General features: G+C 45.2%; 1 protein-coding gene across 1 annotated transcript; it reads left to right on the top strand.

The window, feature by feature from the left end:
• The first annotated feature begins 2,737 nt into the window (after positions 1-2,737).
• Positions 2,738-9,299, top strand: LOC311428449 (zinc finger CCCH domain-containing protein 11A-like). The gene is made up of 7 exons (XM_084539893.1): positions 2,738-2,793; positions 6,161-6,213; positions 6,601-6,775; positions 6,975-7,094; positions 7,874-7,997; positions 8,428-8,630; positions 9,179-9,299. The coding sequence occupies exons 3-6, from the start codon at positions 6,722-6,724 to the stop codon at positions 8,541-8,543; spliced, it is 414 nt and encodes a 137-aa protein (XP_084396019.1). The 5' UTR covers positions 2,738-2,793; positions 6,161-6,213; positions 6,601-6,721; the 3' UTR covers positions 8,544-8,630; positions 9,179-9,299.
• The last annotated feature ends 18,419 nt before the right edge of the window (positions 9,300-27,718 follow it).

Below are 27,718 nucleotides of genomic sequence, written 5' to 3' on the forward strand. Positions count from 1 at the left end.
TGATTTCAGAAATTGTATTTAAAAAAGGGAAAAGAAAGGAAAGATGTATTCTTTAACATACTCTCTTTTCTCGGAGAGTAGATGGAGGAGCTTCAGCCGTGCCCTTCCTCCGGAAACGATTCCCAGTGTCTGCTCAGACACTGAGGAGGAAAATGGAGGAGAGCCACCCGATAGAAATAAAGGAAAGAAGGGGTCATGGATTAAGGGAAAAGCACTACTTAAAAAATTGGTGCTCTCTAAAAACGGGTTAAGGGTTTGGGACCTGCAGGTGCTGCCTACACCTGTGTGCGTTGCAGTCGTGCCTGTTGCCACTGAGCAAAACGGGGAGAGCTGCTTTGTCGAACGCGGCGTGTTAAAGCACGTGCCACTGCCTGGAAGAAAAGCACGGACTTCCCTCGTGTGGGCCTTCTTCCCTAGCGATCTGTGGTTTACCTGATGGTTTCCCATAAGCTGAGAATGTTTAAAAGAAAAAAAAAAAAAACAAAAATCAAAAACCAACACCAACGTTGAGAGTGGTGAAGCAGATCCTCACGTGGGGACTCAGAATCAGCGGTGACATCACCATGCGAAGCATTGTGTGTGCTTCGGGTTGGGGCTGCTGCGAGCCTCGCAGCGGGGAGGGAGAGCGGATCCGGGGTGCCTCTGTGTCAGCCCTCTGCCCTGGTGGCTTTGTGAGCACTGAGAGTTTGACTCCTGTGTTCCCAGCTTTCGCTTCCGCACCTGCGGTGTGGCAGAGCCAGCGAGCTGCTTGCTCAGCTGGAGGAGGAAGAGGAGTGACCTCAACATTGCCGAGGTAAAGCACAATTATTGAAAAGATTTGGCAAAGATGTGGGTTGTACCAGCGCGGCTCCTGCAGGTGCAGCAGATCCTGGAGCATTGGAGAAGATAGAGAGGGTTTTCTTCATGAAAAGAATGCTGTTAAAAGTGTTTTCATGCCAGAAATTAGGATAAACGCCTCTGTTGTTTGACATCCTCTATTGAGCTGGCACATTGGCATTACAGCGTACCTGGCACGCTGTTTGTATTAAAAAAAAAAGGTATTTTATTCAGGGCAGGCCAGAAACCTGCCTTGGCACTTGCACATCGCAGCAATGCTTACAGACCCTGCATCCTGGCTGCCAGGCCAGGATCTAAATCCGATGGTGCTGTTGGTAAACTGAAGCTCAGGAAGCGCTTCTGGGTTTTTTTGTCCTTCCATGTGAATTTTTACCCTGTGAAGATGGTGTATTAAGCTATTTTCGTAACAACAAATAGGTTTAAAAGCAGTTTCAGTTTAACATCTACACGCTTGGGTGTTATTAACAGAGCTTTGTATACTGAGCTGGTGCTTGGTAGGAGAAAAAACATCAATCTTACCTGGGAAACCTGGACCCCCTCAGCTACATACTGCTATGAGGAAACTCAGATGTAAGAACACACTTAAATAACACCTCACCAGAGCTGTTGTGCTCCTGACCACCAAAGGCACCTTTTTCCAACACCGTCGTACTGGAAGTTGATGCAGCTGGTTCCATCCGTAACGTGTGACTGTACAGTGCTGTAAAAGAACTATTTTTTCACAGCTTTGGAGAAAGTGAAGCAGAGAAAACCACGCATAACCACTGATACCTGGACCCCAAACTGCCACAGGCTGACGGTGATGCCCACTGGATATCTCCTGATACCCTGCTGCCTTCTGACTGCTCCAGCAGAAGTCCTGTTTTAATTAGCCAGCAGGTCCCTCTGAGGGAGGGACTTTGCTAAAACTCCTGCCGTAGGAAGTATCCTACGGGAGCCAAGTTGCTAAACTGATGTGTGGTTTTCCCTTAACCCCCTCACCCCTGACTTTCCAGCTCCTGACAGCACTGCCAACGTGTGCAGTGTCACCGTGTGCCATCTAGGTGCCAGCTGCCATGGTTTATATATTGTAAAATTAGTGATTTGGGACTCGTGAGCACTGAGGAGAGGCTAGCAATTGCTTAAGAGCTTTCCTTGTGTCGCTCTGGGGCAGGGAGATGGGTGAAACATCTTAGGCTTGAAAGTGATTCCCTGCAGAGTGACGTGCTCAGATCTGCACAACAGATCTGTCGTTTTGGTCACCTTATTAGATCCCTGCTTGAGAGGTTGCTTGCAAGAATCGATTCCTCTTCACCTTGATGTGTCAAGCTAAAGACAAATCTGTGCCGAAGCACTGTTTGATCAGACGAGTGCCTCAGTTCAGGATTGTTCTTTGACAGCTACAGAAACAGCAGGACGATCAGCGCCTTCAGGAACAGATGAATTTGATCTTGAGGCTGTCGTAAAACAGGTCCCTGAAGTCTGAAGACTGTTCAAATAGTTTGGGCCAGCAAGGAGCAGCTGTACGTGGCGGCTGCGGTAACTCGGGGCTCCGAGTCTCAGAGAGCGTGGTGAAAGGTGACCCCCAGCTGGCTGCTGGAGGAAGCTGAGGCAGCGTTCAGCTCTAACCTTTGCCTTCTTGGCTGGCATCTTTGCACTCCTGCTGTCAGTGGGTGTTGAGTGTCCTTCCCGGCAGCCTCAGAACGTGCCCTCAGATGTAGGCAGCATTTAGCAGCTAGAATTCCCTCAAATAGAAAGAGTACAAATGATGCGTTTTCTGCTTTTGCTTTGGAACTCTTAGCTTGAGGTTTTCCTGCAGGCCATGAGGTTTCTTGCAGCAGCAGGGATGAGTTGTGTTAGCAAGAGGCTGTTCTGTGCTTCGACTGTGGGAAGATGAATGGTTACGTGTGCACCGTTAAATATAACTTGACACCTAGCACACCGCACTTGCAGCCTGTGGGGTGCTTTAACAAGCAGGTAAATCAGCAGAGGCTGTTTTGCAGCCGGGGTGATGCTGGGTGATTAAAAAGCAGGGGCAGAACAAGGAGTTTCTAGTGTTTGTTCTTGCTTGTCATCCGACTCTCCACTTCCACTGTTCTTTAAAAAAAACAAAAACAAACAAACAAACAAATAAAAAAAAAAAACAAGCAAGGGGTAAGCATCTTAATATCTTTATTATAAATGGAAGGCACAAAAGAGGCCAGCAACAGAGACTGTCCAAGAGAAATGCTTTGTGCTTTATAAACAAACAAGGAAGTACCCTTAGGTGGGTGTGATAATCCTCCTCTAATGCGTTTTTGGGGTGCAAAAATAGATTTGTTCCTTTCTTGCTCTTCTCTGCAGGACAAAGGCAGAATAGGCACTGCAAAGTTAGACCAGGGAGGTCAGTTTGTTCCGTACTGAGAAAGACAAGCCTGTAAAACAAACTAGACAGATTTTCTTTGTAGTATTCATCTTCCTTCAGCAAAGGCAAAGCTTATGACACTTGTTGGTGTGTATTTCCAGACCCCCAGCTACTGGCACTGTAGCGCATCTCTAATTCTTTGGTACAAAAGGTTCAAAATCTCTTAATGCAAAAATTTTACCAGCACCCTGGAGCAAAAAAAAAAGAAATCTAAAACCCTTACCAACTTCTATTACAGACCTGCTGAGTGCACCAGAGTTACTCATTTTTATTCAGGCTTTCAGGGGCAACTTCAGTTGGTTTAGCGCTTGGATTGCTATGTTGGCAGATGTCAGTTTAAAAAAAAAAAAAGCTTTTGAGGTCCTTTTTAAAATGAGACTGCTTTTTTGGAATTTGGAATACTGCAAGGTATCGTTGGTTTTGCTTTCTTCCCATTCCTTAGACCAGATCCATTCAGATTCTGAACAGCGTTCCCGGTGTGTTCAGGAAAATGGAAGGCAACAAGCAAAATGATGAGCTCCTTGGGCAGTCAAAAGAGCTAAATCTGGAGAGTGTTTTGAGTCAAACTTCCATGCTAAGGAGCACCAGTAATTGTTAGAAGTAGCTGCAGAGGAACCTGCATGGCACTGGGTGTGTTTCTGAAGGTGCTAAAGGTCCGAAGTGACGATTCCTACCCATACTAAAGAAGAGAAGGAAACCTTGCACTTAACTACTGTTTTTATTCCCTTTGTCCAGCAGGCAAAAGCAGTAACTAATATGAGAACCCAACTTTTCCTCTCTTTATTTTAGATTTGGGAAAATTCCCTGCCAAAACAATATTTCCTGGAAAATTCACTAGTGTTTGTGTGAGTAAAAGCTTCCAACCTTTTATTATTAATTTGTAAGAACTATTTCATCCACTTTTGTCCAGAAGAGTCAGAAATAATTTGCACAGAAATGTGCAGCGTTTTAATGAAAGGATTCAGAATCACTCTGAATTGAACTTTATCTGGTCTGGTTGCAGGTTTTGTGACATTTAGTGTCTTTAAAAAAAAAAAAAATCAAAATTTCTGACTTCATATCAGAAAAAAAGAAAAAAAAATGCTTGTGGCGAAATAAAATCTGTTGCAGCTCTGCTCATCGAAAACTCATTGGCTGTTAAATTGGACCTAAGTCGTCTTCTCTAACCTTTCATGATCCTGCAGCAATGGCTGATGATGGATATATGGATTAGGGAACAGCACGTGATGGCAAACCTGTGGTATTTGCTACTGTACTGGGTCTGGCTGGAATGTTTACTTTCCCTGCAGCAGCCCATACAGTGCCGTACTCTGTACTTGTAGCTGGAACAGCAGTGTTATCACCCCAGTGTTGTGTGTACTGCTGAGCAGCAGTGGCACAGCATTGGGCCTTTCTCTAACCCTCCTAGGGGGTGGGCAAAAAGGTGAGGAGAGAAACATCACTAGGGCAGCTGACCTAAACCAATCAAAGGGATATTCCATACCATGTGATGTCCCACTCAGCAATAAAAGGTGGAAACAGGAAGAAGAGGGGAGGGGTGGGCTCTCGTTGGGAAAACGTCGGTCCTCCTCTCGAACACCGGCTGCGTGCGTTGAGGCCTTGCTTCAAGGACGTGGTCAATCATGGCTCATTTGTGGGAAGTAGAGAGTAATTTCTTTCCTCTGCACTTCCATATAGCCTTCATTTATTTTGTTTGTTTGTTTTCCTCCCTTCTTTTTATTTTTCCTTTTCCCCTCCCCTTTCCCTTTTTATTTCCCCTTAGTTAAATTGTTTAGTTCATGGTAGTCTTTATTTAATTATTATAATTTTTTCCCTTTAATTAAATTATCCTTATCTCAACCCGTGAGTTGTTCTTTGCTTTACTTCTCCCCCTCCTCATCTAAAGGAGGGGGAGTGAGAGAGCGGTTGTGGGGTTTAGCTGCCCAGCACGGTAAAACCACCACAGCTACAGCGCAGAAAGAAAAACCAAATTGCTTCCAAAAAATCAAAGTAATTCAAAATCCTTGGTATCATGCAGCCGTGCCACTGGCAAAGTGAGCATTCCCCTGCCTCTCAAAGCTTGCTGTACCCTTGATCTGCTGTCTTGCTGCTGTTAATTGATTGCAACTCTACATGTCTGATCAGGGCTACGAGTTGTTCTCGATATGGAGATCATACAACATCTACTGTGCACGCTTGTGTGTATAGATATGTTTATCCTGTATGCATGTACATCCGTATGCATATTTGTGTGCTGGCCCCCAGATCCCTCATGTTACAAAGCATCGGCCTCGAAGGCATACTCATCAAAATCTTTTGCAGAGCCTCCATTTTTTTCTAGTTCCCTCAAAATGAGAGAATTTTTACGCGCTCTCTGTGTCGAAAAGGCAAAAATTCTGATTTTCAGTGTCGCTCTCGCTAACTTTCTCTCACTCCCTCCTCGTGTGTGTATAAACACAGATGTGTGTATGCGTATGCACATCTGTGGATTTAGATGCACTGGTATGTTTTTTGCTGTACAGGTAATAAAGACGGGGAAAGGTTTTTGTGTTTTCTTAATAGGTGAAGAAATCTTGAAGACCAGAGATTGGAACATGCTGAATTTTAAATTAAAAAAAAAAAAAAGAAAAAAAAAGTTAAATTGTCCGGCTGTGGAAGATGGAGCCTCATTTTTGCAGCCACTTTGAATCACGAGTTCATCTCTAAATGCGCTGTTTTTTTTTTGTTTTTGTTTTGTTTTGGTTTTTGTTTTTTATTTTTTTGAAGAGCTAACTAACCGTGGCTGCATCCAGTCTGAGAGAGCATTCAAATGGACTTGCTTCCTCTCTTAGTTATAAGCTGTTTAAAAGCGCATCCTTTGTTTGAATTGTGGATGAGAGGTTCCCTTGGCAAAGTGAGGAGGAAAATTCTTCCTACCCCTTTATTATTAATTCACGGATTCAGTCTTGGTTCGGCCTACAGGAGCAGTTAACTGGAAGCCTTTGAAGATCGATAACTTTGCTGAGGTTGTCCAGGTAGGTGAAATCGAAGACCCACAGGGCCTGGAACGTGCTGTTTAATGCGTCCTTACTGTGTTCTAGAGAAGTTATTTGTAGCCATAGTTGATTATTGACTTGCATGTATCATCAGGTGGTTTTTTAAGGAGTGACTCCGTTTTCAGGCTTCCAGATGTGCTCCAGGTCATATTATTGAGGATGTGGAAGAGAACGCTTGCTGACAAAGCTCCTGGCAGCTTTACAGAACTTTAATATTTAGTTAGTTCATGTAACAGCTGATTTCAAGGCTTTGCTCTCTTTGAGAGACTGATAACTTGATTTGATTAACTGAAGAAAGCTGGAAAAATGTTTGTTCCTCATTATTTTTCACTTGTTACTTTCTTTCGGGTTACTTTTAAAAAGAAGATTTCACTGATCACAAGCCAGTAGAAGACTTTCAGCCCAAGCAAGGGTGAAGACAGCTCTCTCCAAGAGCAGAGGAAGTCCCTGTGGAGAGAACCCGAGCTTGTTAGCAGAACTCGTCGGCATGTCTAAACAAGGAGACGATTGCTACTTCTATTTCTATTCTACCTGTAGCAAGGTATGGCTGGCTTTCCTTTGCTTTGCTTTTTTCTCCTCTTTTTTCAGGAAGGAGTAGATTAGGAGGAGGAAGCACACTGGTCTTTGGTTAACTTGAGAACCAGATAGATTGTGAATTCAGTTGTAGCACCATTAGGCAGCAGCATGGCCATTTTTGAGGCTGTACTCTATTTTCCTTGTTGGTTTCCTTTTGGTTCCAGGGAGACAAATGTGCCTACCGCCACTGCGAAGCTGCTCTGGGCAATGAGACGGTCTGCAAGCTGTGGCAGGAGGGTCGTTGTTTCAGGAATGTCTGCCGATTCAGACACATGGAAATTGACGTGAGTGCCTAACAATGTGTTCTCAAAATAAATCCACAAAAGCATTTTTCAGTGCCGTAGGTGTACTGATTGCGCTTTTGCAGGATAGATTTGTTTGCTTCAAAATCATACTGGTTTCTGTTACCAAGAGAGGGGGTGGGAGGAAGCAGAGGGAAATAAAATCAATGCCTTAGGTATGTCTTAGCAAGATATTTGTTTATTTTTTTTTATTAGATGCTGACAGTTTTCTCAAGAGATGCAGAATAGCTGTTAAATAGACTGCTAAAACGTGCTGGAGCAGGGGGGTAATAAACAGGCTGTTCTATCCTCATGGGAGCAGGCTTGATAATGAACTATCAGGTGTCTTCTGACCCACAGTCCTTCAGATAACGCTGTTGTAGCTGCCTGGGGTAGGAAGTGGGGAAAGTTAAAGGTGCAGCAGAACTAAGTCTCCAAGAAGTAGTTCTAGACAGGGTTAACCTAGGCAATTTCAGATGTTCTTTTTCCCTCTGAATAATCCTAGTATAATCCTAGGTGTATTAGTTTAAGCCGCCCTCAAGTGATGTCTGAGAGTGCCTGTCTTCTCAAACTGAGTGATGACCAAACTAAATGTGCATAGTGGTTACAGCTTATGCAAACTTTGTGAATATGCCCAGAAATACTACACTTAACTGAGAAACTGACCTTTGGAATGCTGTTTCAGCACTGTGTTGTGACAGCTGTCACGATCTGGAGCTGTGCATCTCTTTGCAAGCCTCAGGTGCATGTTATCACGAGCTTTTCTTTCTTTCTGTCTTCAGAAAAAGCGCAGTGAGATTCCTTGCTACTGGGAGAACCAGCCGGGAGGCTGTCAGAAAGCCAACTGTGCTTTTCATCATGCAAAGGGACGTTACATCGATGGACAATTCTTACCACCAAGCAAGAGTGAGTTTAGGTCCTTTTTCTTTAAGCGCTGAAGAATTAATTTTGAGTATTACTTAGTGGGTGCCAATCCTGTAGGGGGCGTCAGGTAACTGTTCATTTGTGAGGGCAGGAAAAGGTCTGCAGTCATAGGTGTACTGCACCGAGTGTACTGCTGGTGTTTGTTTTCTGCTTTCGTGCTCAGCTTCTCTTTGCTTTGTGTGATGTTTGCCTTGCAGTTTGCTTCCTGTTGTTTCCGCTTTTGCTGGGTGGTAGGGAGATGTGTTGTTGTTGGAAGGGAAATCATTGTTCACGGTGTAAGCAGTGATGGGATGGGCAAAAGGAGATGCTGAATTCGTTGTCTGTGCGGGTTATCTGCCTTTGCTACCATCTCTTTGCATTGTGGTCAAAGTTTTAAACTGCCATATTACCGATGATCCTCCTCTTCCTCTAGCTACACTGCCAAGTCCGCCTGAGTGCGCGGACGATGATCTGAAAGTGGCTCAGATGTCACTGCAGCAAAACAAACTTTCTGTCCAGTCAAATCCCTCTCCACAGCTAAGGGGGTGACGAAAGTGGAAAACTCTGAAAATGTCCCAAGCCCTACACACCCTCCAGTTGTAATCAATGCTGCAGATGATGATGAAGATGATGATGGTGAGCATGTTTTGGTTCTTGGAAGGAATTTGTGCTGTAAATGAATGTGTTAAATCTTTGGTTCTTGGAAGGAATCTGTGCTGTAAATGAGTGTATAAATCACAGATGACCTGAGGTCTGACTAGCGATAGGGCAGGCAGTCTGGCCAGGTCCCTGGTGGCTTTGTCTGGCAGTCAGTGGACAGAAGCTGAAACGTTGGAGGAAAGCTTAGAACCACTCCTGGCTTTAGCTGGTCTTTTGTGTAAAGTTCTATGTGAAACTAGGAAGGAAATTTCTTTTTTCTGTCTGAAGAGCAATGTGTTGTGTAGTAGTTAAAGCTGCAGAGAGAATCTAGAGTCCTAGATGTTTTGTCCTAGTGTATTCTACTTAGGAGTTCATCAGGTCAGTGTAGCTGTTTAAAAACAAACAAACAAACAAACAAACAAACAAACAAAACAAAACAGCAACAAAGTTTTTTATATGAACCATGGGCTGAAGTGTCACTGCATGAGCTACGTAATCATGACCAACCTGGTCTATGCATAACTGAATCGATTTTTCCCCTTCAGACCAACTTTCTGAGGAAGGAGAAGAAACTAAAATTCCCGTCCAGCATCCAGCTGCGGAAGGCAAAAATGGATTACGGGTGATTTCCACTCGGAAAGGCAGTTCTATTACTACTAAACAAGGTATGCCAGCACCTTAGTAGGATAAATCAGAAGAACTTGACAGTTAAGTCAAAAGCAGCGTGGTGTAAAAACACAACAAAATGTAGGGGTGCTGAATGGAGTCGGTTATTTCCATGATCTCATTTCTGCCATTAATACCATCATGTGCCCATTGGGTCAGAAAGGTGAACTCCTTTTCTTTACTTTTGGAGAACAAAACAGGGCCACAGCATGGAGTTTAAATGGCTGCACGTGCAGCCTTGCAACCACTGTTGATAAGCCATATCTAACGATAGAGGGATCTAATATTGTGTAAATGGATTAAAATTAAAACTACATTTTGAACCCTGAAGGATGAAAGGAGGGGCAAAATGCCATTGGTTCTATGGCTCTTTCACTTGTGAGGAGTGTTGACAGGCTTTATTCGAAATACTTCAGAAAGTTCCTGAGCGCTAAGAAGCCTGAGGACCTGTGGTCCTCAGTGAGTGCCTCTAAGCCTGTCTCATGAACTGTTTCCTGTTTTCAGAGGGCAATCTGAATTTTGGAATAAAAACACTTGAGGAAATCAAATGGCAGAAGATGAAGGAAAAAAATAAGAGACACGGTGGTGAGTTAATATTGCCTACTTTCTTATCCTGTTCACGGCAGGTGATGGTGACTGGGAGCTGCTTGAGGGACAGACTTCCATTTTTAGCTGGGGGCATAAAGCAACCTGATTCTCAGCCAGCTGGTATTCTAAATGGGAGTCCAAAGGGCAACCAGAGGCAAATTAGTCACCTCTCTTCTTTACATGCTCTGCTTGCTGTATTTTTGACAGTAACAAATCATTTAAAGTTTTTTGTTCTTTGTGATAGTTTTTTACGTTGGGTAAACTTCCTTATGTTTTGGTTGCTCTGAACAGAAGGTTCTTCAAGATCTTCTCTTCGTCCCGTTGATTCTATGATTTTTCCTGCTCCAGAAGAGGAAAATGTCCGGACAGTGGTGAGAACTGTGACAGTGTCTTCCAAGAAAGGTAATAATGAATGCTTTTGTTTTGATTTCATTACTCCTAAACTGGAGGGTTAAGCAATAATTAAAACAATTCACCCATGTTAGCCTTCTGGTGCTGCCTTCTGTTCAAAACGTGCTTTTATGCTTAAAGTCCCTGGTTGTACTGGAAAGATTTGGTGCTCAGGTTAAGTGCAGTGGCAGGAGAAAAAAAAAAGTGTCAGTATGCCAATAGGGGGGTAACTGAAAAACAGAAGAGTAACGAGAAGAGCGAGCTGTAGAAGCCAGTGCTATATAAGAAGCAATTTCTGAAGCATTAAAGAGGCGTACAGTGGCAGGTGTGGACACAGTATGACAGGTGTTTGTGTATAAATTGTTTAGAGCTGTGCAAATGCCTTTTAAAGGGAAAAAAGTGTGGAAGTACTTTTACTCGTAGACATTCACCTTAGAAAGGAATATTTCTCAGCATTTGCACCTAAGAATATTCTGCTTGCTTATGCAGCTTTGTTCTGCACAAAGTATAGGTGTCAAGCAGACTCAGATTCACTCTCTACTATCTCAGCTGGAATTTGAAGCAAGCACTGAGACTATTAATATTTTTTTTCCATGTTAATTATAGTTAAAATATGAGTTTGTGTGGTCTAGCTGTCAAAACAGTGTCTGACTAGGGTTTTTTGGACATGGGCTAACAGGATAATATTTCTGTTGGCTACTGGTTTCTGTGAAATAGAAAAAAAAATTCCCTTTTGTTTTAGGGGAGGAACCTGTGGTTCGAGTAGATCTTGCTGATAGACAAGGAAAACGGAAAGCCTCCGCGGGTGAGAACTTTTTACGAGCTGTTACGTAGGTGCTGCCTTCTATATATGACTGCATTAAAGAGTATTTGTGATGTATGAAAGGAAAATACATTGCAGTGGAGATCTGTGTTGACGGCAGAAATGGAAAAAAAAAAAAAAAATCATTTAGCAGCTGAAAGGCAATTCTATGAAAATATGCTTGAAAAAGAGAAGCTTATTGTTGACTGTTCTCAAACCTTCCTGCAAAGAAAAGTTCTTACAATATTCCTTGTTTTCTCTGAAGATGATGTAGGCAGCCTTCCAGTGAAGCGCAGCCTTGCTGAAAGGCTGGGGAAGAAGGTAGAGGCTCCGGGAAATGCTGACAAAGCACCCAAGAGAGAGACAGGTACTAAACGGGCATCTGGATTGGATTCCTGGGTTTCGTATTTAGTCTTTCTGTTTGTCCTTTTCCAGTGATGTTTCTTTTTGCATGTTGGCTGAGGTCGTAATCACTGGGATTCAAAGCTACCTTTCCTGTCTTGTTTTGAAATGTGAACCTGAAGTTGACATTATGCAGCCTCCCTAATTCGTTCTTTTTCTGTTTTGCAGTTCGAGTTCCCAAGTCTCTGAAGGACAGGCTGGGATTACCTCCTAAACAGACCAGTACTGAGAGAGGTAACAGCTAGATCTTAAATATGCTTTCTCCTCCGTCCTTTCCACGAACTTGGACTGCTTTCATACATCCCTACAAACTAATTTAAACGAAAACAAAGAACTGACGCCTCTTGGTTGAGTGCTGAAGCTCTTCTGACAGCCACTATCAGAACTCTGGCTCTAGGTGTGTGTTTATTTTCTACTTGTGCCTTGTCGAGGTTTTTAGCTGCTTCTGTGAACCGTTACGTACAATTAGAATAGAACCACTGCCAGGAGCAGGAATTTGAAATGCAGTCTGAAAAAGTAATAAAGTAAAGCAGCATTTCTGTGTAGCAGTTCTCTCTGGATAGGGCTGGTCTTCAAAATACAAGTGGCTCAGAGGAGGAGGAGAATGTTGTTCTAAGGATATTGTTCTAAGATGCATTATTGGGAACGCTCAAGATGAGTTTTCCTTAGTGCTCTGACAAATTTTGGAGACTTAAAATATTGCTGGACTCTCTTTAAATGTTGGTGCTTCTCCTCATTTCTTGATGATGACAGGGAAGGCTGCTAAGCCGATGGGAGAGATCCATGTGAAAACACTGGAGGAAATCCGTCGTGAGAAAGCTCTTCAGAGACGCGAACCTCAAGCCAAAGCCGAGGCTGAAGGGCACGGTAAAACTGAAGATTCCAGCGCAGGGGCAAGAGCTGCTCGTGCAGGTCGCATGCAAACTTTCTCTGAAGCCTTGTCTGAAAAAAAGAATAATCGCTTGGTAGAAGAGAAGAAAAAAGCAGGAGAATGCCATAGCAAGAGCAAAATTCAGGGTGAGTCCAAGAAGCAGCTCGCTCTGTCCGGGCCCAGCAAAGGGCAGGCGAAGGAGCCGGCAGGAAAAGTCAAGCCAGAAGGAGAAGTGCGTGTTAAAACCTTGGAAGAAATAAAGCGTGAGAAAGCTCTGCGGATGCAGCAGAGTGAAGGAGATGTGCCAGCTCCCTCAGCACAACCCGGACCTGCCCCAGCAGAGCAGAAATCTTTATGGAGCACAAAACTAACAGGTAATAAGATGCTTTAATGCCTGCCCCAGTGAGGTGCTTCCCATATTGAGCAAGTTCAGTTTGCTCAGGATCTGCTTCATGGATAAATGCTGAATGGCTTGCACATTGTAGCCTTTCTCTCTCTCTCTCATGGGACACAAGGAAATAAATGCACAAAGGAAACAAGTACCCAGCTTTCTTTATTTCTGCCGTTGACAACACTTTTTTTTGTCTTTTTTTAAAGCACCTGAAAAAGAAGAAAAGAAGGCAGTGGAATTGAACCGGCCTTTTCCTAAACTTTCCTCTGGACCTGATGTACAGGTGAGTCCTCTGTGAAGACACACATACATTCGTACAATTTCTGATAATTCTGACAAGTTTTGTTACTCACCGTGTGCCACCCTCTTGAGTGTGTTCTTACCCTTCAGCAGCTGGTAGGAGCTGCAGTGCAGTCTAAATCCTATCGCCAGCAGCATTTCCAGACAACTCTGTAATCCTCAAACTTGGAATCAGTCTGTTTATACCACAGCAAGAAAGAAACCCTGTTAGCACCAGCTGAAATCTACACAGTTAACGTGGAGGGAATTCTTTTTGTTCTTACTGACTTGATCTGTCAGACATGAAGGATTTAATACAGAAGGCCAGAGTTCTGTGTTCAAGGAAATCAATCTGTCAGTGGATACTGTATAGGGGAACTTGTATGACTTTCTGCTGCTTAAAAAGAATGTGATAAATAGATGTACAGCAGAACACCCTAGCTGTTTAAAGAAGCTTGCCATAGTGGATATTGCAGATATGTGAGACTGCGTCCATAGTAAAGCATGGCTCTTGTTACAGGCAGAATTTTATGGGAAAAAAAACAAACAAACAAACAAACAAAAAAACCAACAGTAACCTGAACGAGATTAATATGCTGTTCCACATCAAGACCATTTTGGAGGGATTGCTGATCAGATTTTCTTAACGAAATCTCCACGGATTTTATTTATTTTTTTTGTCCTACTCATGCACTACTTTTCTTTCCTTCTAGCCCACTCAGCAGAGTGGAACTCGTAAATGTCCAGAGAAGAGCTTTGAAGAGAGACGGTGGGAGAAGTGGCAACAGAGAGAACAACAAGAGAAGCTTCGGCAGGAGGAAGCTGCTGTCAAATCTACTGCTGGCTTCTTTAATACTGAACCAGCAGGGAAAGTGGCAGCTCAATTTCAGGGCCAGGAAGCTAAAAGTAAGTGTTGAAGGTTAAGAGTTACTTAGGTTGTCTTCTGAAATACAGACAGAAGATGACAATTCTCATGCTGTAACTCTGGCTGGGTGCATTTTGCCACGCAGTGCTACGAAGCGAAGGGTGTACTTTCTTTTTCTTAGTTTGTTTCTTTTCCTGCCAGCCAGATGTTAGGTAAGGAACGGGAGACTAGAAAATGACACTACAAATGTGGACTTTGTAGAAGAACTTAACTGTGGGACATCACTGCAAGGGAGAGGAAGCTGGTACAAGAGTTGCATACACTCTTGTCCTACTATAACTGCTGCTTTTTCCTTTCCTAGCGGGAGCGGGACTTTAAATATAAAAGCTGTCTATATTTGTGAACCTAGCTTGCACTTAGGATTGCTATGTGTCTGAGGTTTCCCTTGTCCTGGATTATTATTTACTGTAGCTCTTCGGTTTCTTTGTTCCTTTGTATGGCTTGTTGGTAGACAGAGTTTACTATGTGGAAAAGATTCCTGAGAATCCAGGCAATGGCGGTGTAATTGTGCTGGCCAAATGCATTTAAGTGTGTAGAAGGACTGTGGAAATGATTAAGAGAACCTGGATTTTTCCTGAGGCAGAGCAAGACTGTATCAGTTCTCTCTTCCTTTTACTCTAGCCAACTTTATGACATCTGCGAAGCCTTCGCGTGGGAAAGTCACTTTCCCCAAGAAGAAGGCACTGAAACGTAAGGCACCTGGGAGTTACCCGTCTGCCATAGCAGCTGTGGAACTACAGACTGCCTTTGATGCTGACATGATGGGACCTCCAGCCAGAAAAGCAGCCATGGTAAGGCCAGGGGCTAATGCAGCGATGGATCCCTTGTTAAATTTCTACCCTCCTCTATTTGAAAAGGTGGAAAACTCAAACGTTCTGCAGGCCTTCTGTTTCCTTAGAAATCCAGTAGCTGTCTCCAGGATGCTTGTAGAACCCTTCTGTATTTATGAGATGAATGGCACTCTTTAACCGGTACTCTGATGCTGTGATTTCTCTGGTGTGGGGGATTTTGTCCATTAATGCCATGTTCTTAAAAGACACCAGATCGTGAGTAACCTCCAGGTGAATGTGAACTTTCTTCAGGAGCACCTTGGTTTTGTATTTTGGCCACGGCTCCGCAATGCCAGAGGAGAAGCAGTGTGGAGGAAAAAGCTATTAAGGAATCTTTTACCCATGTGTCATAAATACTGTTTTGCTGCTTTCTAGGGTGTTTCAGACGTGCCGGAGCACGTCCCAGCCATCAGACTTGAAGAAAATCCCCAAAACAGGTGACAACCCCAACTTGTTCTTTTTCTTAATCAGTGTATATCCCCAGGGAAACATAAGTTCTGTCACATGTGGGAAAAAATGAGGGTTCTGAGATAATTGAAGCCAAAATCCATCAAAGGAATAAGTCACCTGAAACCACTTTCTAGCAGCTAGCAGGATTGCTTAATTAGGCTTTCTTGAAATGCTGCAAGTCAGCACAGCTTTCCGGTGACTTCTTGGGTTGTCTGAATACCTGAACGAGGATGAGGTGAAGTTCTACTTCCTCGTGAGGTGATAGATGATGAGTAGTGTCCTCTGCCTTTTGGTCCTCAAGAATGCCACCTCAACTCCAGGTGCCCTGGCTTCACAGATAAACCCCCAGACTGAAAAATGTACCTGGTAACACATCGGGCTCTAAATGTAGCCCTGGGTTGATTGATAACAATCCCTGTGTAAGATTGAAGCATAGGAGGGCTTGCCTACAGTTTTAAGAGCCGGTTTGCAGGAAAAGGATTTCCCGTTAAGAAATGGCATATCCTGATTGTTCTTTCTTGCTCTCCCAAGACCTGAAGTGCGTCTTGGAAGCCCGGAAAGATTTGAGGAGCAGATGGAGATGGATCTCGAGACCTCGACCTCAGCTTCTTCCCAGCCAGAAGAGGCACGGACACGCTGGCTGAGTTCCACAGGGAACGTGCCCTTATCTGCGGATGAAGATTTTGAGAAGCTACTTTGGGAAATCTCAGGAGGCAGACTGGAAGCCGAAATCAACTTAGACCCAGGGAAGGACGAGGATGACCTCCTCCTTGAACTCTCCGAGATGATTGACAGTTGAACTGCGTAGTCCTAGGGTATAATTAAAAAAAAAAAAAAAATTAAAACTGTTCTTCTTGTTGGATACCCCGAGGTGATCCTTTTTCTAACTGAGGCTTTGCAATGAGACTTAAAGCACAGTCCGAAGTGGTAGAAATTGGCAGGATCTGCCCTCAGTTGTCCTAAATTTCCCTGCTGGTCAGAGTTAAGGTCTTGTGCATCCATTCTGTAACTATAGGTGGTTACCTTCGATATCGAGAGGACAAAGCACTTCTTTTGGCACAGAAAGATCTCCATTGGCACGCCATGGTGGCTGCAAATCGATCTTCTGATGGAGCGATGCTCTGAAGGCTTAAATGTAAAGCTTCTTCCTTCCTCCGCCCTTGGCACAACTCGATGTTGGGCACATTGTGAAGCTTCGGTGTTCTGATTTCTCGGACAGTTGATAGCCAAATCCTGGAGTTACTATGTCAACTCTTGACTTTTACTCGTGTATGCCATTGTTTTGACTGTACCCGTGTCAGATGATGAAGCTGTAGGGGTGGGAGGGAGCAGAATCGTTGTTCCAGTGTGTTGTGGACCAAACTTGCTGCCAGGAATGGGGGTGGGGGTCAGCCCACCCAGCCTTCCTTTCAATTATCAGGGAGGATCAAATGGTGAAAAGCAGCAGCTCTGCCATGCGGCTCCACTACCCCCACTCCCTTCTCTTGTGCTATACCAAAGTTCCCCCAGGCTTTGGTTGGTGCTTTTTGCCTGTGTGAGGACTCCGGGGCGAGCAGTCGGGACTCTGCCGCAGTCACAGGGTCGATGAAGGGTTGTTTAAGTGCCTCTTGGTTTTAAAAGTTGCTCCCCTGAGCTGCTGGCTCTGCTGCCTGCTACAGCAAATGTTCGGGTGCCATCAGCATCGCACTTGGGCGTGGGCACTGACCCTGCGGAGGACAGAGCTGAGATTCGGGTGTATTGTGTACCCTGCCACCAGCCATCGTTTTTTTTCCCCTAGCAGATCAATTTTGAATTATTTTCCGAACTTTTCGCGGCACGGTAGGCACTTCCCGCTATGATTTGTGAAGCTGTGGGGGCCCTCAGGCATTTGCTGCTGGCAGAGGAAAAGCGCTTGTCGAATTTGTTGTAAATACTTAATGTTTGGACAAAACCACGCGTCTCTGTGTGTGTGTGTGTGTGTGTGCTGTGACGCCCCGGCCCCACCAGGGAAAACCTCCGCCGACGAAACTGCTGCTGGAGCTCACGCAGGCCTTCATCGTGCCGAAGGACTTCACGGGGACTTCTGGCGGCTCAGAAATGGGGGAGAAAAAGCAAACTCAGGAGGAGGAGAGCTCAGAGACTGCGCCCACCTGCCCTCGCTTTCCCTTCACCCCAAGAAGCCCTGTTCTACCATCAGCCTTCGCCTCTTCTGCCTGCGGTGCTGGGAGCGGGAGCGGCGAGGCGGCAGCAGCCATGGCGTACCGCGGGCAGGGCCAGAAGGTGCAGAAGGTGATGGTGCAGCCCATCGTATCCTTCCTGCGGCTGGGGGGTGCCGGGGAGGTGGGTGGGGGGCGGCTCGGACCTCAGGGGGCTCGGCCCGGGCCTTGAGGCCTTGTCGCGGGGCCCTGAGGCCTCGCTGTGGGGTTTGGGGCCTTGTCCCGAGCCCGGAACTGTCGTCCCCGTGCTGAGCCCTTAACGCAGCGCCCCAGAACCTCATCTTCCGCTACCTGCAGAACGTGAGTACCGCGGGGAGGGGGCGGGGATGGGGATTTGGGGAGTGTGGGGGGAGTGGGGAGGGTCTGGGGATTCCCCTCGGTGAGTTTTCGGCTCCTGGCTGTGTCCCGGGACGGGTTTGTGGGGGATGGAGAGCTGTGCGGTGTGCTGGTGGGCACAAGGAGCCCGGCATTTCCCCCTCGTGTAGCCGGGCGTGCAGGGGTGTTCCCTTGTGACTGGAAACGTGTTCTTCACCAAACGTGTAGTATTCACCCGATGGTATAACGCTCAAATGTCAGATTGCACATTGGAACTGCCCCTGAGAGTTGCTCCTCGGAGCGTTTGGGAGCTGTCGTGGCTGTGGCTAGCAGGTATTTCTGAACACATGAGAGAACAAAAGTGCTCAGTGTTTGTGGCCCGACTTACTCTCCTCCTTCGTTCTGCAGAGGTCGAGGATCCAGGTGTGGCTCTATGAGCAGGTGAACATGCGGATAGAAGGCTGCATCATCGTGAGTATCCGCACGTCCCCATGTTACATCTTTCATTTTGCCTCATTCACAATCGTGTTTTTTGGTCAAGAAAAGTTATCACAAGGAAAAAGAGATTTGTACTTCTCTGCCTTTCCCCTCGCCCTGCCCTTCCCTCCCGCTCCTGAGCTCTTCGTCAGGCCTTGCTGGGCCCTCTGTCCGGCTGTCTGTCCGTCCATCCGAACCTCTGGCCATCTGTCCCACCACCCTGCCCCGTCCCTGCCCTCTCCCTAAGGAAGCAAAGAGTCCCCGGTCTGCCTTCATGGGGGGGTTGGGGGGGGGGGGAGGGAGAGGGGAGGTTCTGCTGAGAAAAAAATGAAAGATTTCCCCCTTAACGGGCGCCTTGCTAGTTCTTTCGAGTTCCAACCTTCTGCCTTCCTTCCGTAGCAGTGCCTCTAAGGGGTGCGCTGTAAGGCAGCCCTCATCTGGCGCGTTGCTCCTCCGTTCCCCCAAGGAACTGCCTTCAGGATCTGACTAACTCTGGATGCACCCGGTTGTCGCCTTAATTTCTCCTTTAGCTTGCTGAAAACAAGCCGGTTGGGTGACCTTTTGCGTTTCTCGCTTAAAATTTGGATCGAGGAGGTCTGTGTTTCCTTACGCTGATGTCCACGCTGAAGGTGCAGAAGGGTTCCGTGCTGTTGCTTGGGTCAGCCTTGTTGCCAGGTTTGGAATGTTTAGCCTACCGGTGCTTCGGTGCTGTTGGGCTGCACTCAGAGTGTGAGCTCTGGGCGTTATTTCTCAAATACTGCGTTATTTGAGCGTACAGACCCGAGATATTCTGCGGAGAGGTGATTTAAGGCACGTCAGAACCACCGCTGCGGCGTGTGCCAGCGTCGGACGCCCGTTCGAGTGATCGGGCGGAGCAGGTGAATTGAATTTGGTGCTGGGTGGCGAGGTGGTGTTGGGGGAAGAGCTAGGCTAAGGAGAGCTTCCTCTTGCTCTGCCCCTTCCCATCTCAAATGGCCGCTTCCTGGGGAGATGGGTTCGTTGGGAGGTTAACTACAACGTTACAGTGAGGATGAGGAATCACCTTTAGTCCCGTAGGTATTTGCTGCCAGGCCGCAGCGTTGATTTCAGAAATTGTATTTAAAAAAGGGAAAAGAAAGGAAAGATGTATTCTTTAACATACTCTCTTTTCTCGGAGAGTAGATGGAGGAGCTTCAGCCGTGCCCTTCCTCCGGAAACGATTCCCAGTGTCTGCTCAGACACTGAGGAGGAAAATGGAGGAGAGCCACCCGATAGAAATAAAGGAAAGAAGGGGTCATGGATTAAGGGAAAAGCACTACTTAAAAAATTGGTGCTCTCTAAAAACGGGTTAAGGGTTTGGGACCTGCAGGTGCTGCCTACACCTGTGTGCGTTGCAGTCGTGCCTGTTGCCACTGAGCAAAACGGGGAGAGCTGCTTTGTCGAACGCGGCGTGTTAAAGCACGTGCCACTGCCTGGAAGAAAAGCACGGACTTCCCTCGTGTGGGCCTTCTTCCCTAGCGATCTGTGGTTTACCTGATGGTTTCCCATAAGCTGAGAATGTTTAAAAGAAAAAAAAAAAACAAAAATCAAAAACCAACACCAACGTTGAGAGTGGTGAAGCAGATCCTCACGTGGGGACTCAGAATCAGCGGTGACATCACCATGCGAAGCATTGTGTGTGCTTCGGGTTGGGGCTGCTGCGAGCCTCGCAGCGGGGAGGGAGAGCGGATCCGGGGTGCCTCTGTGTCAGCCCTCTGCCCTGGTGGCTTTGTGAGCACTGAGAGTTTGACTCCTGTGTTCCCAGCTTTCGCTTCCGCACCTGCGGTGTGGCAGAGCCAGCGAGCTGCTTGCTCAGCTGGAGGAGGAAGAGGAGTGACCTCAACATTGCCGAGGTAAAGCACAATTATTGAAAAGATTTGGCAAAGATGTGGGTTGTACCAGCGCGGCTGCTGCAGCTGCAGCAGATCCTGGAGCATTGGAGAAGATAGAGAGGGTTTTCTTCATGAAAAGAATGCTGTTAAAAGTGTTTTCATGCCAGAAATTAGGATAAACGCCTCTGTTGTTTGACATCCTCTATTGAGCTGGCACATTGGCATTACAGCGTACCTGGCACGCTGTTTGTATTAAAAAAAAAAGGTATTTTATTCAGGGCAGGCCAGAAACCTGCCTTGGCACTTGCACATCGCAGCAATGCTTACAGACCCTGCATCCTGGCTGCCAGGCCAGGATCTAAATCCGATGGTGCTGTTGGTAAACTGAAGCTCAGGAAGCGCTTCTGGGTTTTTTTGTCCTTCCATGTGAATTTTTACCCTGTGAAGATGGTGTATTAAGCTATTTTCGTAACAACAAATAGGTTTAAAAGCAGTTTCAGTTTAACATCTACACGCTTGGGTGTTATTAACAGAGCTTTGTATACTGAGCTGGTGCTTGGTAGGAGAAAAAACATCAATCTTACCTGGGAAACCTGGACCCCCTCAGCTACATACTGCTATGAGGAAACTCAGATGTAAGAACACACTTAAATAACACCTCACCAGAGCTGTTGTGCTCCTGACCACCAAAGGCACCTTTTTCCAACACCGTCGTACTGGAAGTTGATGCAGCTGGTTCCATCCGTAACGTGTGACTGTACAGTGCTGTAAAAGAACTATTTTTTCACAGCTTTGGAGAAAGTGAAGCAGAGAAAACCACGCATAACCACTGATACCTGGACCCCAAACTGCCACAGGCTGACGGTGATGCCCACTGGATATCTCCTGATACCCTGCTGCCTTCTGACTGCTCCAGCAGAAGTCCTGTTTTAATTAGCCAGCAGGTCCCTCTGAGGGAGGGACTTTGCTAAAACTCCTGCCGTAGGAAGTATCCTACGGGAGCCAAGTTGCTAAACTGATGTGTGGTTTTCCCTTAACCCCCTCACCCCTGACTTTCCAGCTCCTAACAGCACTGCCAACGTGTGCAGTGTCACCGTGTGCCATCTAGGTGCCAGCTGCCATGGTTTATATATTGTAAAATTAGTGATTTGGGACTCGTGAGCACTGAGGAGAGGCTAGCAATTGCTTAAGAGCTTTCCTTGTGTCGCTCTGGGGCAGGGAGATGGGTGAAACATCTTAGGCTTGAAAGTGATTCCCTGCAGAGTGACGTGCTCAGATCTGCACAACAGATCTGTCGTTTTGGTCACCTTATTAGATCCCTGCTTGAGAGGTTGCTTGCAAGAATCGATTCCTCTTCACCTTGATGTGTCAAGCTAAAGACAAATCTGTGCCGAAGCACTGTTTGATCAGACGAGTGCCTCAGTTCAGGATTGTTCTTTGACAGCTACAGAAACAGCAGGACGATCAGCGCCTTCAGGAACAGATGAATTTGATCTTGAGGCTGTCGTAAAACAGGTCCCTGAAGTCTGAAGACTCTTCAAATAGTTTGGGCCAGCAAGGAGCAGCTGTACGTGGCGGCTGCGGTAACTCGGGGCTCCGAGTCTCAGAGAGCGTGGTGAAAGGTGACCCCCAGCTGGCTGCTGGAGGAAGCTGAGGCAGCGTTCAGCTCTAACCTTTGCCTTCTTGGCTGGCATCTTTGCACTCCTGCTGTCAGTGGGTGTTGAGTGTCCTTCCCGGCAGCCTCAGAACGTGCCCTCAGATGTAGGCAGCATTTAGCAGCTAGAATTCCCTCAAATAGAAAGAGTACAAATGATGCGTTTTCTGCTTTTGCTTTGGAACTCTTAGCTTGAGGTTTTCCTGCAGGCCATGAGGTTTCTTGCAGCAGCAGGGATGAGTTGTGTTAGCAAGAGGCTGTTCTGTGCTTCGACTGTGGGAAGATGAATGGTTACGTGTGCACCGTTAAATATAACTTGACACCTAGCACACCGCACTTGCAGCCTGTGGGGTGCTTTAACAAGCAGGTAAATCAGCAGAGGCTGTTTTGCAGCCGGGGTGATGCTGGGTGATTAAAAAGCAGGGGCAGAACAAGGAGTTTCTAGTGTTTGTTCTTGCTTGTCATCCGACTCTCCACTTCCACTGTTCTTTAAAAAAAACAAAAACAAACAAACAAACAAATAAAAAAAAAAAACAAGCAAGGGGTAAGCATCTTAATATCTTTATTATAAATGGAAGGCACAAAAGAGGCCAGCAACAGAGACTGTCCAAGAGAAATGCTTTGTGCTTTATAAACAAACAAGGAAGTACCCTTAGGTGGGTGTGATAATCCTCCTCTAATGCGTTTTTGGGGTGCAAAAATAGATTTGTTCCTTTCTTGCTCTTCTCTGCAGGACAAAGGCAGAATAGGCACTGCAAAGTTAGACCAGGGAGGTCAGTTTGTTCCGTACTGAGAAAGACAAGCCTGTAAAACAAACTAGACAGATTTTCTTTGTACTATTCATCTTCCTTCAGCAAAGGCAAAGCTTATGACACTTGTTGGTGTGTATTTCCAGACCCCCAGCTACTGGCACTGTAGCGCATCTCTAATTCTTTGGTACAAAAGGTTCAAAATCTCTTAATGCAAAAATTTTACCAGCACCCTGGAGCAAAAAAAAAGAAATCTAAAACCCTTACCAACTTCTATTACAGACCTGCTGAGTGCACCAGAGTTACTCATTTTTATTCAGGCTTTCAGGGGCAACTTCAGTTGGTTTAGCGCTTGGATTGCTATGTTGGCAGATGTCAGTTTAAAAAAAAAAAAAGCTTTTGAGGTCCTTTTTAAAATGAGACTGCTTTTTTGGAATTTGGAATACTGCAAGGTATCGTTGGTTTTGCTTTCTTCCCATTCCTTAGACCAGATCCATTCAGATTCTGAACAGCGTTCCCGGTGTGTTCAGGAAAATGGAAGGCAACAAGCAAAATGATGAGCTCCTTGGGCAGTCAAAAGAGCTAAATCTGGAGAGTGTTTTGAGTCAAACTTCCATGCTAAGGAGCACCAGTAATTGTTAGAAGTAGCTGCAGAGGAACCTGCATGGCACTGGGTGTGTTTCTGAAGGTGCTAAAGGTCCGAAGTGACGATTCCTACCCATACTAAAGAAGAGAAGGAAACCTTGCACTTAACTACTGTTTTTATTCCCTTTGTCCAGCAGTCAAAAGCAGTAACTAATATGAGAACCCAACTTTTCCTCTCTTTATTTTAGATTTGGGAAAATTCCCTGCCAAAACAATATTTCCTGGAAAATTCACTAGTGTTTGTGTGAGTAAAAGCTTCCAACCTTTTATTATTAATTTGTAAGAACTATTTCATCCACTTTTGTCCAGAAGAGTCAGAAATAATTTGCACAGAAATGTGCAGCGTTTTAATGAAAGGATTCAGAATCACTCTGAATTGAACTTTATCTGGTCTGGTTGCAGGTTTTGTGACATTTAGTGTCTTTAAAAAAAAAAAAAATCAAAATTTCTGACTTCATATCAGAAAAAAAGAAAAAAAAATGCTTGTGGCGAAATAAAATCTGTTGCAGCTCTGCTCATCGAAAACTCATTGGCTGTTAAATTGGACCTAAGTCGTCTTCTCTAACCTTTCATGATCCTGCAGCAATGGCTGATGATGGATATATGGATTAGGGAACAGCACGTGATGGCAAACCTGTGGTATTTGCTACTGTACTGGGTCTGGCTGGAATGTTTACTTTCCCTGCAGCAGCCCATACAGTGCCGTACTCTGTACTTGTAGCTGGAACAGCAGTGTTATCACCCCAGTGTTGTGTGTACTGCTGAGCAGCAGTGGCACAGCATTGGGCCTTTCTCTAACCCTCCTAGGGGGTGGGCAAAAAGGTGAGGAGAGAAACATCACTAGGGCAGCTGACCTAAACCAATCAAAGGGATATTCCATACCATGTGATGTCCCACTCAGCAATAAAAGGTGGAAACAGGAAGAAGAGGGGAGGGGTGGGCTCTCGTTGGGAAAACGTCGGTCCTCCTCTCGAACACCGGCTGCGTGCGTTGAGGCCTTGCTTCAAGGACGTGGTCAATCATGGCTCATTTGTGGGAAGTAGAGAGTAATTTCTTTCCTCTGCACTTCCATATAGCCTTCATTTATTTTGTTTGTTTGTTTTCCTCCCTTCTTTTTATTTTTCCTTTTCCCCTCCCCTTTCCCTTTTTATTTCCCCTTAGTTAAATTGTTTAGTTCATGGTAGTCTTTATTTAATTATTATAATTTTTTCCCTTTAATTAAATTATCCTTATCTCAACCCGTGAGTTGTTCTTTGCTTTACTTCTCCCCCTCCTCATCTAAAGGAGGGGGAGTGAGAGAGCGGTTGTGGGGTTTAGCTGCCCAGCACGGTAAAACCACCACAGCTACAGCGCAGAAAGAAAAACCAAATTGCTTCCAAAAAATCAAAGTAATTCAAAATCCTTGGTATCATGCAGCCGTGCCACTGGCAAAGTGAGCATTCCCCTGCCTCTCAAAGCTTGCTGTACCCTTGATCTGCTGTCTTGCTGCTGTTAATTGATTGCAACTCTACATGTCTGATCAGGGCTACGAGTTGTTCTCGATATGGAGATCATACAACATCTACTGTGCACGCTTGTGTGTATAGATATGTTTATCCTGTATGCATGTACATCCGTATGCATATTTGTGTGCTGGCCCCCAGATCCCTCATGTTACAAAGCATCGGCCTCGAAGGCATACTCATCAAAATCTTTTGCAGAGCCTCCATTTTTTTCTAGTTCCCTCAAAATGAGAGAATTTTTACGCGCTCTCTGTGTCGAAAAGGCAAAAATTCTGATTTTCAGTGTCGCTCTCGCTAACTTTCTCTCACTCCCTCCTCGTGTGTGTATAAACACAGATGTGTGTATGCGTATGCACATCTGTGGATTTAGATGCACTGGTATGTTTTTTGCTGTACAGGTAATAAAGACGGGGAAAGGTTTTTGTGTTTTCTTAATAGGTGAAGAAATCTTGAAGACCAGAGATTGGAACATGCTGAATTTTAAATTAAAAAAAAAAAAAGAAAAAAAAAGTTAAATTGTCCGGCTGTGGAAGATGGAGCCTCATTTTTGCAGCCACTTTGAATCACGAGTTCATCTCTAAATGCGCTGTTTTTTTTTTGTTTTTGTTTTGTTTTGGTTTTTGTTTTTTATTTTTTTGAAGAGCTAACTAACCGTGGCTGCATCCAGTCTGAGAGAGCATTCAAATGGACTTGCTTCCTCTCTTAGTTATAAGCTGTTTAAAAGCGCATCCTTTGTTTGAATTGTGGATGAGAGGTTCCCTTGGCAAAGTGAGGAGGAAAATTCTTCCTACCCCTTTATTATTAATTCACGGCTTCAGTCTTGGTTCGGCCTACAGGAGCAGTTAACTGGAAGCCTTTGAAGATCGATAACTTTGCTGAGGTTGTCCAGGTAGGTGAAATCGAAGACCCACAGGGCCTGGAACGTGCTGTTTAATGCGTCCTTACTGTGTTCTAGAGAAGTTATTTGTAGCCATAGTTGATTATTGACTTGCATGTATCATCAGGTGGTTTTTTAAGGAGTGACTCCGTTTTCAGGCTTCCAGATGTGCTCCAGGTCATATTATTGAGGATGTGGAAGAGAACGCTTGCTGACAAAGCTCCTGGCAGCTTTACAGAACTTTAATATTTAGTTAGTTCATGTAACAGCTGATTTCAAGGCTTTGCTCTCTTTGAGAGACTGATAACTTGATTTGATTAACTGAAGAAAGCTGGAAAAATGTTTGTTCCTCATTATTTTTCACTTGTTACTTTCTTTCGGGTTACTTTTAAAAAGAAGATTTCACTGATCACAAGCCAGTAGAAGACTTTCAGCCCAAGCAAGGGTGAAGACAGCTCTCTCCAAGAGCAGAGGAAGTCCCTGTGGAGAGAACCCGAGCTTGTTAGCAGAACTCGTCGGCATGTCTAAACAAGGAGACGATTGCTACTTCTATTTCTATTCTACCTGTAGCAAGGTATGGCTGGCTTTCCTTTGCTTTGCTTTTTTCTCCTCTTTTTTCAGGAAGGAGTAGATTAGGAGGAGGAAGCACACTGGTCTTTGGTTAACTTGAGAACCAGATAGATTGTGAATTCAGTTGTAGCACCATTAGGCAGCAGCATGGCCATTTTTGAGGCTGTACTCTATTTTCCTTGTTGGTTTCCTTTTGGTTCCAGGGAGACAAATGTGCCTACCGCCACTGCAAAGCTGCTCTGGGCAATGAGACGGTCTGCAAGCTGTGGCAGGAGGGTCGTTGTTTCAGGAATGTCTGCCGATTCAGACACATGGAAATTGACGTGAGTGCCTAACAATGTGTTCTCAAAATAAATCCACAAAAGCATTTTTCAGTGCCGTAGGTGTACTGATTGCGCTTTTGCAGGATAGATTTGTTTGCTTCAAAATCATACTGGTTTCTGTTACCAAGAGAGGGGGTGGGAGGAAGCAGAGGGAAATAAAATCAATGCCTTAGGTATGTCTTAGCAAGATATTTGTTTATTTTTTTTTATTAGATGCTGACAGTTTTCTCAAGAGATGCAGAATAGCTGTTAAATAGACTGCTAAAACGTGCTGGAGCAGGGGGGTAATAAACAGGCTGTTCTATCCTCATGGGAGCAGGCTTGATAATGAACTATCAGGTGTCTTCTGACCCACAGTCCTTCAGATAACGCTGTTGTAGCTGCCTGGGGTAGGAAGTGGGGAAAGTTAAAGGTGCAGCAGAACTAAGTCTCCAAGAAGTAGTTCTAGACAGGGTTAACCTAGGCAATTTCAGATGTTCTTTTTCCCTCTGAATAATCCTAGTATAATCCTAGGTGTATTAGTTTAAGCCGCCCTCAAGTGATGTCTGAGAGTGCCTGTCTTCTCAAACTGAGTGATGACCAAACTAAATGTGCATAGTGGTTACAGCTTATGCAAACTTTGTGAATATGCCCAGAAATACTACACTTAACTGAGAAACTGACCTTTGGAATGCTGTTTCAGCACTGTGTTGTGACAGCTGTCACGATCTGGAGCTGTGCATCTCTTTGCAAGCCTCAGGTGCATGTTATCACGAGCTTTTCTTTCTTTCTGTCTTCAGAAAAAGCGCAGTGAGATTCCTTGCTACTGGGAGAACCAGCCGGGAGGCTGTCAGAAAGCCAACTGTGCTTTTCATCATGCAAAGGGACGTTACATCGATGGACAATTCTTACCACCAAGCAAGAGTGAGTTTAGGTCCTTTTTCTTTAAGCGCTGAAGAATTAATTTTGAGTATTACTTAGTGGGTGCCAATCCTGTAGGGGGCGTCAGGTAACTGTTCATTTGTGAGGGCAGGAAAAGGTCTGCAGTCATAGGTGTACTGCACCGAGTGTACTGCTGGTGTTTGTTTTCTGCTTTCGTGCTCAGCTTCTCTTTGCTTTGTGTGATGTTTGCCTTGCAGTTTGCTTCCTGTTGTTTCCGCTTTTGCTGGGTGGTAGGGAGATGTGTTGTTGTTGGAAGGGAAATCATTGTTCACGGTGTAAGCAGTGATGGGATGGGCAAAAGGAGATGCTGAATTCGTTGTCTGTGCGGGTTATCTGCCTTTGCTACCATCTCTTTGCATTGTGGTCAAAGTTTTAAACTGCCATATTACCGATGATCCTCCTCTTCCTCTAGC

Source organism: Aythya ferina, assembly GCF_964211825.1.
Source record: "Aythya ferina genome assembly, contig: HAP1_SCAFFOLD_81, whole genome shotgun sequence".
Taxonomy (NCBI): domain Eukaryota; kingdom Metazoa; phylum Chordata; class Aves; order Anseriformes; family Anatidae; genus Aythya; species Aythya ferina.